Genomic DNA, 12,164 nt, shown 5'->3' with positions numbered 1-12,164 from the left:
TGCTTGTGTACGGTCAAGTATTTTGATGATCAAGCCACTCACTCCAAAGTGTGCTCACATATGTGGGTAGCCTAAGGCCTAGGGACTTAAAAACAACCCTATATGACTTGATGTATATATTGATTCTAAAATAAAAATGTAATGACACACACAAGATATAAACACACATAACTAGCCAGTTTCCAATACCCAAAACTGGGATCCAACTCGAATATGTACTGACGGAAACATCAAAGCTGCCATAGCAGTCCTCTGGCTTTAATATTTCCTAAGCCAATGACCTGAAACAAGTCTGCAGACTAGGAGTTTCATTACTAAGAAAGTATTGAAGCCACTGAAAGCCAGGCAGTAAACATTGGCTAGCAAAGGCAGTCTATATTTTCCCTCAGTACAGGTTTCCTTTGCTTTTTTTGCTGTTAAAAATGAAATATGTTTTCTGGCTAATTAAAACTACTACCTCTTGGCTCTGAGATTGGGCAACTCAAATTCTGAATAGTTGTCCACTGACTTTAAAAAGATTGTCATTTACATATTTTTATGGTTAAAACAAGTATTTTTTAGGACCACAAAGAATCGTCCTCTTGTATTTGGCATAAAGCTGTCAGTTATATTGCAATGTAAAGTTTAAGAGCTCATTCATACCAGATGTGTCTATAAAGGGATACCAATACATCACATTATGCATGCATTCTGGGATGAATAAGACTTTAAAAAGCCAGATCAAATTATGTGCTACAGCAGAACCAGGCATGTTAACTATATCTTACCAAAATTAAACACAAAAGCTTTCTGAAGCATTTACTGAAGAGCTAAGCTAAATTTAAAGTGTATACATCATCAAAACTTTTCTTTTGAGTTTTGGATAGTATAGGGAAAGGTTAAAGCGATTCTAAAGGTTCATTTTTTTTCCATAAAATAATAAACATGTCTATACTTACCTACTGTGTGTACTGGTTTTGCACAGAGCAGCCTGGATCCTCCTCTTCTCGGGTCCCCTGCAGGCTGTCCTGGCTCCTCCTGTCTGTCGGGTGCCCCCACAGCAAGCAGCTTGCTATGGGGGCACCCGCTGCTCCGTGCGTCCATTCACATACGAAGCTGTGGCTTGGCCCCACCCCCCTCTCTCCTCATTGGCTGACTGCCTGTGACTGACAATGAGGAGGCAGAGACCCAGAACAGCCAAGGCTGTCATTCACATTGCTGGATCACGATGGGGCTCAGTCAAGTATTGAGGGGGCTGGGGGACTGCTGCACACAGAAGGTTTTTTACCTTCATGCATAGAATGCATGGAGGTGAAAAACCTTCAGCCTTTACAACCACTCTAACTTGTACTTTTTTGGTCTGTGACTTTTCTTCACTTCCTGTCCTGGAGATGCAAAGGAAACTGAGAAGAAACATCTCCAAAGCAAGGATCAGTTGTCATTGAACAAAGATTTTTCTCTTGTTCTGGGGAGAACTGTAAAAATTTGGAATGCCCACATCATTCTGCAACAATGACAATTGATACCAGGGCTAGTGATGAGATGTACATGCCTGGGATTGGTTCAAGAAGGGGGGGGGGGGACGCTGTAAGCAGTACTGAGGTTTGGATGCCAAATCCAAACCTAATTGAAGTCAATGAGAGCCAAATGTTAAAGAAAAACCCAGTAATGACCATTTTCTAGAATAATAGGCAAGTGACTGTCAGACAAACAGCATGCAGGGCTGGGCATTGTCCTTAGATGTGCCAAAGCAAAAAAAAAAAAAGTTTAAATTCCATTAAGCAGGAATGTTTAAAATGCTTGAAGTGAAACTTTAACAAATTGCATTAAACAAGATGCCAGGGGATGCTCTGACCCTGCCTGTGAAGTGGAACATTAGTGCAATGTATATAACCTACCCCAGCAAAACTGACATTTATGAATAAAAAATTTGTTCAAATTGCTGGCAAAACGACAACTCCCTGCCACTTCATTCTGTTTGTAAACAAAGTAGCTGAGGATTCCATTCTGTTAATGGGGAACCCCCACGCAAAAAAAAATGGCATGGGGTCCCCCCATAATTCTTAAAGATGCATTGGGCCTGGTATTGATTTTAACTGCTTCTCGTCTACCCTGTAGCAGAAGTACTGCTATAGGGTGGCATGGGTGCGCAAAATCACATATATATACATGATTTTGCATCTCCAGGTCATGGCTGTCAATCACCGGGTCCCGGCTGGTGGTTACTTGCCGGCGCCTGGTGATTCCCGAGCATCTCAGATGGGGGGAGGGGGGGAACTGTTTGTAAACAAAACAGTTCTCTGCCCTGTCAGCTCCTGCACACTGCTTTGCATGGCTGAGCATAGCACAGCCATGCAAAGCAGTGTGCTTACAGTGGAGCACAAACACACAGCCTAATAGTAAAACACACACAGTTAACCTTGATTGCCCCACATGTTAATCCCTTCCTGCCCAGCGCCATTAGTACAGTGTCCGTGCTTTTTATCAGCACTTATCACTGTGTTGGTGTCAGTGGCACCAAGTAAGTTCCCCCCCCCCCCGTATCAGAATGCCCATCGCAGTACCGCTACAAGTTGCTGATCGCTGCCATTACTAGTAAAAATTAAAAAAAAAAAATCCCAGTATATATACAGCCATTTTTAAACACTATAATTTTCACGTAAACCAATTAATTTACACGTATTTGGATTTTTTTTTAGCTACGACATGTAGCAGAATACATTTTGGCCTAAATTTATGATGAAATTAGATTTTTAAATTTTTTTACTGGACATATTTAATAGCAAAAAGTCAAAAATGTTTTTTTCTCAAAATTGTCAGGTTTCTCTTTTTTATATCCCAAAAAATTAAAATGCAGAAGTGATCAAATACCACCAAATGAAAGCTCTATTTGTAGGGAAAAAAAGGATGCAGCGTTGCATGACCGTGCAATTGACAGTTAAAGTAACGCAGCACCGTAACGCAAAAAATGGCCTGGTCAGGAAGGGGGGTAAATCCTGAAGAGGGCAAGTGGGTAAGAGAGAACCCTGTGCAAAAAAAAGGAAGGAAATCATGAGATCCTCCCCCTGAAAAAAAAATGCTCTACAGACCTTTGCAGTCTGTGCATGCAGCCTGACAGATCATGACAGGGAAGGGATGAGCGTGCAAGCAAGGGACAGCCTTGGCAAAGCATTTTGATGAGGACAAGTGCCACCTACTGCCACTAATAGCCCAGTGGTTTGGGGCTTTGTGGACAAGGGGCTTATCGGAATCTGAAAGCCCCATGCCCCTTTAACAATTAAATACCGACCTCCCCTATGTGAATGAGTATGGAGTTCATGCTACAAAACACACACATCATTTTTGAAAAGCCATTTATTAAAAGGATAGACCCTAAAAATGTCCCATGTTGTACATCCATATTTATTCACGTCACCCAGCTGTGAAGATCCATGTCAATCACAATGCCCAATGCCTGGAAACCCACCAATCAAAAAAAAAATACAACTGCAAACACGTAAGGGGCTTTCCTTCCTGATAACAATGCAGTGCTGAAAACACACACAACCTAACTTCCTCTAACTCCCAATGATCCCAAAACAGGACAGAATATAAAAAGCAAAGCACTCAGGGTTTATGAACTGTTACCTCACTTCAGGAAAAACAAAATTACAAGAATTCTTTAATGCCTAGAAGCGAACAGGAGGCAAACAAGTAGATTGGAACAAAACTTTCCTTGGACAGCCACAGGCACTAGCTAACACTTTACTCATGCCAAGGCTTTTCTAGAGTCCACTGGATCTCCCGCAGACATTCTTCCCAGGTGGATGTATTACTGGATTACAGTCCCCAATGCAGTCATTTAGGCTCCGTTCACACCTATGCAGTTTGCTTTTTGTCCGTTTTGCAGTGCTTTTCGCAGTTCATTTTGCGTTTTTCTGCAAGCGTTTTTACTGCGTTTTGCATTTTGTTCAGCTTTTTTTTTCTTAAAGTGGAGTTTTTGTTGCTGGGCAGAATAAAAATGCAAAACGCAAAAATGCGGCAAAAACGCACTGCCATGGATTTCAGCAGATTGTCCATTGAAATCTATTGCAGCAAAAACTCTGTTTTTTACTTTTCAAAAAGTACTTGACCCTTTCCAAGAACGCAGCAGCTCAAAAAAAGCATAGATGTGAACGTGTTCCGTAGGAAACCATGTTAAATGGACTGTAGTGCATTTGGTGTGAACGAAGCCTAAGAGCATCTTTAAGAGGTGTCTTGAACAGGTAATAGTTATGTTACTGTAAACTTATGTTACTGTAAACTTAAAAATGCTTCTTATGCTGATTAGATCTATTTGTTCATGATTAATTCATTTGTGCTCTGTTTCTCACTGTACAGTTTTAATCCTGGGGTGCACTGGTGTATCTTCCAAGAAGAATAAAAAGAACAGACAACGTAGGTTTTGATGTTGCTCCACCACTTGTGTTGTTGGGAAAATAGCACTGTATTATGTGACCTCATCTGCAATATGCAATTCAGTTTTGGGCACCAATTCACAAAAAGAGCATTGGGGAACTGGAGAAAGTACAGAGAAGGGCAACCAAACTGATAAGAGGCATGGAGGAGATCAGCTATGAGGAAAGATTAGAGGAACTGAATTTATTTTCTCTTGAGAAGAGGAGATTAAGGGGGTTATGATCAACATGTATAAATACATCAGTGGTTCATATAGTGAACTCGGTGTAGAGTTATTCACCCTGAGGTCATCACAGAGGACAAGGGGGCACTCTTTACATCTGTAGGAAAAGAGATTTAATCCCCAAACACGGAAAGGTTTCTTTGCAGTAAGAGCTGTGAAAATGTGGAATAGTCTCCCTCAAGAGTTGGTTCTGGCCAGCTCAGTGGATTGCTTCAAAAAGGCCTGGAATCTTTATTAGATACACAGAATATAACTGGATACTAACATTTATAGGTAAAGTTGATCCAGGGAATATCCGATTGCCTCTCGGGGGATCAGGAAGGAATTTTTTCTCCTTCAGGAGCAAATTGGATCATGCTTTGCTGGGTTTTTTCCCCTTCCTCTGGATCAACTGTGGGCATAGGATTATAACTTTTTTTTTTTTTTAATGGTTGAACTGGATAGACTTTTGTCTTTTTTTCAGCCAGAATAACTATGTAACAACTTTTACCTAAATTATTGGTTTTGTACAGTTTGCATCTTCACTTCTTCTTCTTCAAAAGGCCATGAAAAAGATGTCACTTTTTTTCTACTGTATTACCTAATATATGTATTTTAGTCTATATTATGGGGAATCAATTGGGGCTTGAGGTGACACCATCACTTAGCTTTGCAATGGTAAATGATGACAGGTTTTGAGCTGTAATTGGACAAGGGGGGATTGTGATGTTCAAATGCCACCTGTCCAATCACAGAATGGCTTGCATTCTTTGAAAAGAATACAAGATGTTTTCTGAATGGAGGAGCTGCACAGCAAGCAGCCCACTATAATCGCTGGGATCCAGCTCCAACTGTCAGTTTCGCTGCCAAAATTTCAACAGTAGCATTACCAACAGAGGATTTATGTACATAACATTTTTCAATAAAGAAGAACCAGCCACCAGTGGGACACCTAGCATTAGAGGTACCTTAATTATACTTAGATAATACCCAAATAAGGTTTTTGCGCACACTTTTAACAAAGAATGAAATTGTGTTTTTATAATCTTATGTCAACAATGACAATTATATAGGAATATAATATAAAGCGTATTGTTTACTTTCACAGATGTGCCCAGTATTGCCTGTGAAGTTAAAGCTGGAAGAATAGTCAATCCTGAATTCCTTGCAAAATGTCCTCCTGGATGCAAGGATCAGAAATATCGTACTTATGGCACAGACATATACGCCTCATTCTCAACTATTTGCTCAGCGGCCATTCACAGGTTTGTAGTTAAATTCTCTGTCTTACCTACATGAAAAACTCTGTAAAATTCAGTGCTCATAGGTCTACCAAAGAGGAAGATTACCAAAAATGATGTATCATATCCTATGGATCATGAACTTCTCCAGGAATGTGTAGTAGATGCTGCCCTCCTCAACCGGGGAAGTCTTGTGAAAACTACAAAAAGAACAAAGAGGAGGGGGCAAACACCTAATGCACTACCAATGATTTATTGTTCACAAAACATAGATGCCAAATAGATACTCACAGAAGTGGAAAGTAAAATTGCATAAAAACCACAAGATGCCACAACAAGGGAAATCGCGTGTCCATTAGGGTTGCCACCTCATCCCTTTAAAACCAAAGACATAATAATTACACAAGATCTGTGGTTGATTAAGGTGGTAATTAAACTCACTTAGTGCCTTATCTGCATTAAATTAGCCTCAGAACTTGTGTAATTAATGTGTTCGGTTTTAAAAGGATGCGGTGACAACCCTAGTGTCCATGCAACCCAGCTGGACTGGCAAGCTGACGCATTTCAGAGGCATGCCTCCTTCCTCAGAGCTATGCTAACCAACATGTGATAGAGTCAGGTCTATATATTTATTGTAGAAACTAACTCTCCTGCGCTCAGAGACCCAAAGGAGGTGGAAAGATGGAACCAGAACTTGAAAAAATTCGACCACCTGTGCATATGGGGTTGTGCAGCTCCAAACAAGGCTGGGGAAACTCGACCAATACTGTGAAGCAAAAACAAAAAAGAAGCGCACCAACCTTGCGCATTACCTCGGTAAACCAAATTTTATTGAATACAAAAATATACTCACAAACAATGAAGTATTTCAAGCATGTAAGTTCTCAGAGGAACTATGGAATGGTAAAACCTGCGCGAGTCCCATCATAGGGGTGGACACTCAGGGAACAGCTGACACGTTTCGAAGAACATCCCTTCTTCATCAGAGCTCTGATGAAGAAGGGACATCCTTCAAAACGCGTCAGTTGTTCCCTGAGTGTTCACCCCTATGATGGGACTCGCGCAGGTTTTACCATTCCATAGTTCCTCTGAGAACTTACATGCTTGAAATACTTCATTGTTTGTGAGTATATTTTTGTATTCTATATATTTATTGAACCATAGATTGAACACAACTGGTCTCACTATAGGGGGTGGAGCAACCGGTCATGTCTAAGGTCACCAAACAAACCAACAAACACACCAAACTCTGAGCCAAATACGAAAAAAAATTATTCATATATATATATATGTATAAAAACATGATTGCAATATAATACTATCAAGGAACACAATGCAGTTTGTCCCTGTAGCCCTGTATATAAATGCCATAAAGGATCACTTATGCAAAAAAAAAATGTTATATATATATATATATATATATATATATATACAGTATACATTTTGCATAAAGGAATGTATAGGTAAAAGAGCAAATTAACATATTAAGCAGATAAAATTATTTGGGTGGCTTAGCATCTACATCAGAAAATGTTAGAATGGCTCATATAGAAGGGCTCCGTGTGTGAATGGAGGATGTCCATCATGGCCAGAGGCTGCTGGAACACAAGCCAAAGTCTTCTGCAGGAGGTTTGGTTACCGTATATATGACTGGGGGCTTGAATCTACATGAGGTCAACATAAATATAGAAAGGATGGTATATAATATGTCTGAAAAAAAGACAGTTGGATATAAGTACATTGCCCAAAAAATTAAAGGAACAATTTGAAAACACATCAGATCTCAATGGGGAAAAATATCATGCTGGATATCTATACTGATAAAGACTGGGTAGGAACATAAGGATGCCCATTCGTTTGATGGAAATGAAAATTATCAACCTACAGAGGACTGAATTCAAAGACACCCCGAAAATCAAAGTGGAAAAATTATGCAGCAGGCTAGTCCATATTGCTGAAATTTCATTGCACCAACTCAAAATGGTACAGATGGTGTCCTGGGGTATTTCCTTCCAGATCTTGACCAAAGCATTACTCACTGAGCTCCTGGATAGTCTGAGGTGCAACCTGGTGGCGTCGGATGGACCGAAACATGATATCCCAAAGGTGTTCTATTGGATTTAAGTCAGGCGAGCGTGGGGGCCATTTAATGGTATCAATTCCTTCATCCTCCAGGACCTGCCTGCATACTCTCGCCACATGAGGCCGGACATTGTCATGCACCAGGAGGAACTCAGGACCCACTGCACCAGCGTAGGGACTGACAATGGGTACAAGGATTTCATCCCAATATCTAATGGCAGTAAGGGTGCCATTGTCTAGCCTGTAGAGATCTGTGCATCCCTCCATGGATATGCCTCCCCAGACTATCACTGACCCACCACCAACAGTCATGTTGAATGATGTTACAGGAAGCATAACGTTCTCCACGGCTTCTCCAGGCCCTTTCACGGCTGTCACATGTGATCAGGGTGAACCTGCTCTCATCTGTTAAAAGCACAGGATGCCAATGGTGGCCTGCCAATTCTGGTGTTCAATGGCAAATGCCAATCAATTTCTATGGTGCCAGGCAGTGAGCACAGGCCCTCAGGCCACCCTCATGAAGTCTGTTTCTGGTTGTTTGGTCAGAGACATTCACACCAGTGGCCTGCTGGAGGTCATTTTGCAGGGCTCAGGCAGTGCTCATCCTGTTGCTCCTTGCACAAAGGAGCAGATACCGGTCCTTCTGATGGGCTAAGGACCTTCTACGGCCCTGTCCAGCTCTCCTAGAGTAACTGCCTGTCTCCTGGAATCTCCTGAATGCTCTTGAGACTGACGCAGTAAATCTGGCAATGGCATGTATTGATGTGCCATCCTGGAGGAGTTGGACTGCCTGTGCAACCTCTTTAGGTTCTGAAGTGTTTCGGGCAATATTATCTGCTCATATTCAGCCAAATGCTTCACAACTCATTGGACGCCGCTTCACAGTGCAGATGGACAATGACCCAAAGCATACTGCAAAAGCAACCAAAGAGTTTTTTAAAGGAAAGAAGTGGAATGTTATGCAATGGCCAAGTCAATCACCTGACCTGAATCCGATTGAGCATGCATTTCACTTGCTGAAGACAAAACTGAAGGGAAAATGCCCCAAGAACAAGCAGGAACTGAAGACAGTTGCAGTAGAGGCCTGGCAGAGCATCACCAGGGATGAAACCCAGCGTCTGGGGATGTCTATGCTTTCCAGACTTCAGGCTGTAATTGACTGCAAAGGATTTGCAACCAAGTATTAAAAAGTGAAAGTTTTATTTATGATTATCATTCTGTCCCATTACTTTTGGTCCCTTAACAAGTGGGAGGCACATATGCAAACTGTTGTAATTCCTACACCATTCACCTGATTTGGATGTAAATACCCTCAAATTAAAGCTGACAGTCTGCAGTTAAAGCACATCTTGTTTGTTTCGTTTCAAATCCATTGTGGTGGTCTATAGAGCCAAAAATGTTAGAATTGTGTCAATGTCCCAATATTTATGGACCTGACTGTATATATATATGAACAAATAACTAGTATAAACTAATAAAGCATGTAATCAAAATATATATTACCAATGATAAGTACTTATAACAATATAGCACAATTTATATAACAAAAGCAGAATACAATCTGAAAAAAACAAAGCCTCTTTAACCTAACAACTAGAAATAGCATGGGAGTTATAAGCGTACAGCCTTCTACCATATTCACACCAATCTCTATGGCCTTGAGCATCAAACAGATGATTCTAGAAGGAGGCTCAAAACATGGGCTACTTTCTGGTTTCATTGATCATTGTGTTCACATCACACAGTCTTGGAAGAGGTCAGGAGGGTTATGTTGTTAGCTCGTAGCCCAAAGCTTCATGCTTCAAATTGCAGTATACAGGATTCTAAAACAATCATTATAGTAGTCAAACAAGTAAAAAAGACAGTAAGTGACTCCAAAACTACTTGTATCATTTGGGCAAATTAAGCCTTTAAAATACTAATGTAGTTTTTCATGGAGATAATTCTGGTATTTTGCAAAATTATCCACACATAGGACAGTTCTGCAGATTGCTTTCGATATTTTGCTGTCAGTATAGGGGACTATGGCATTGGAAAGATTAAATATCCTAGTTATGAGAAGCACTTAAGGGGTGTATTTATACATGACATGACTATTTGGGGTATGTTTATAAAAGCAATGCAAGCTTTTCATCCTGTGACTAAGGAAAAATTGAATGTTATTAGACTATTTTCTCCCCAGGTTGAATGTTATTCATTCATAAAAAGAGAGGTTTGAGAAAATGCTGTATTTTGACCATTAGATGAAGTTGATAGCTATGATTCTATGATGATCAGCTCTATCTAGTGACCATAATTGCAATAGTTTCTGATTCGCTATATTCTGTATGAATAAATAACTTTCAATCTGGGGAGAAAATAGCATAGTAACATTCAATTTTGCCCCCATTCGCATAGAATAAATATACATGCAATTGCACAGGACAAATAGTTCTGTAATTTTTTTAATAAATACATCCCTAGTAGTCATGTTTTGACATGCAAAGTGTAGATCTGAATATAGCTGAAAATGTGCTAGCAATGCCTTGGGTTCTCATGACCATGATCAATTTAAAATGGTATATATTTTAAGTGATGACTATTTATTGAAAAAAAAACATGCTTTTTATTCACAGTGGTGTCATTGATAATTCTGGGGGGAAAATTCTTGTTCGGAAAGTAGCTGGACAGTCTGGATATAGGGGAAGCTTCTCAAATGGGATACGATCGTTGTCTTTGCCACGCTGGAAAGAGTCATTTGTTGTTTCAGGTAATGGATAGCAAAGTGTGTATGTATTTTTAAAATTAATTTGCATATGTTGAATTAAATCTAAGGCTCTATGTACTCGGGATGTTTGGAAAACTCTTCTGAACGATGGAAACTGACTGCTGGAAAACGTAGGTTAAAAACGTCTATTTAACCGCATTTGCATACTGCGTTAATAAGCGTATATAAGCGTTTGCATTTAGAAGCGTTTTTTAAAGATAACCTTAGGAGACCTTCCAAAATGCCCAGAATGCACTGAAAAACAGTAAAAAATTAACTATTTCAGACATTTTGAGAGAAATAGAGAGAGCAGACGCAGATAGAGCAGTATGTGCTGAGATTACCTGTCTTTTCTGGTTGTATTCACTATGGATCCCATCATGAGCATAATGCGTCACGTTCTACCATTTTTTCCTGGAACTGACTGCACTGGTGTACTAAGTCCATTTGAATACATGGAAAACACTTTGCATGCATTTCTGATGATGAAAAAAGGCTCTGGACAGCATCTGGATATGGAACAGTTAAAAAACGCTTCTAAACGCAAATGCTTATAAGCGCAGTTAGCCGCGTTTACAAGCATTTGGCTTTTGAAACACTAATAAAATCTACTCCTGAACACAAGTTTGGTGCGTTCAAAAAAACGACTGTATTGAATCTGTCTCAGCCTGGAAGCTGCTAACTGATATGACTGGTTTGGTTATGCCTATTTAGTTATATACCTCATCCTTCCCCCATTCACCTCCCCCCCCCCCCCTTTTTTTTTTTTTTTCTCTTTTTCTCTCTCTCTCTCTTCCTCTGTATTCATCCCCTACGTCCCTCCTCGCCCCACTATGATATTTTTCCTCATACTCTTCCTCCATTCCCTTGCTCGTCTCATTCCCATCTCTTCTTTCTCTCTGTTTCACCTCTTTACCATATTCTAACTAACTATATTTTTCATAAGGTACAGAGTACTTACAGACACACAGGTGTAACAATACTCCTCAAATCTAATCTATAATGTTCAGGTACGGAATCCTAAGACATATATGCCTTGAGTTGACACGACTATTGTTATATACCTCACTGTCCTGTTTCTTTAGATCTCCCTACACAAGGACTATTGTACCCCGTCTTTCTATATATTACATACTGCTAACATCATTGCTATGGGTATATACTATGCCTTCCCCTTAGGACTGTATTTCAGGTTGTGCTACGATTTACTTATATGTCCTGAACCCGTCTGCGTTACGGGAGAACATGCTTAAAGACTTGCGCGGACTGCGATCCGTATTTGTTTATGTCTTGTTATGCCTTTCATATCTCAATAAAAATTTCTTGGAAAAAAAAAAACGACTGTAAACTCAACTGCCTGTAAACGACATAGTGTACATGGACACATAGGAAAACATTAGGGAGAGTTCAGGGGCTACTGAAAAAAAACGCTGAAAAGCTCCTGAACGTGAATTTATCAGTTGCAGTATACATGAGC

General features: G+C 40.1%; 1 protein-coding gene across 4 annotated transcripts in view; it reads left to right on the top strand.

Annotated features, from left to right (window-relative positions):
* Positions 1-12,164, top strand: part of VIT (vitrin) — a 177,370-nt gene that overhangs the window by 102,391 nt on the left and 62,815 nt on the right. For all 4 annotated transcript variants that reach the window (XM_089694254.1, XM_089694255.1, XM_089694251.1 and 1 more), the window contains 3 exons: positions 4,339-4,395; positions 5,727-5,883; positions 10,557-10,690. In XM_089694254.1, the coding sequence (XP_089550380.1) occupies positions 4,339-4,395; positions 5,727-5,883; positions 10,557-10,690 (348 nt within the window). The remainder of the gene's footprint in view (positions 1-4,338; positions 4,396-5,726; positions 5,884-10,556; positions 10,691-12,164) is intronic.

This window comes from Staurois parvus, unplaced genomic scaffold, assembly GCF_062004578.1.
Source record: "Staurois parvus isolate SC_StPar_1 unplaced genomic scaffold, SC_StPar_1.0 ptg000657l, whole genome shotgun sequence".
NCBI classification, from domain to species: Eukaryota; Metazoa; Chordata; class Amphibia; order Anura; family Ranidae; genus Staurois; species Staurois parvus.
Note: the sequence above shows the minus strand (reverse complement) of the source record. Positions and strands in the feature narration are given on the sequence as shown.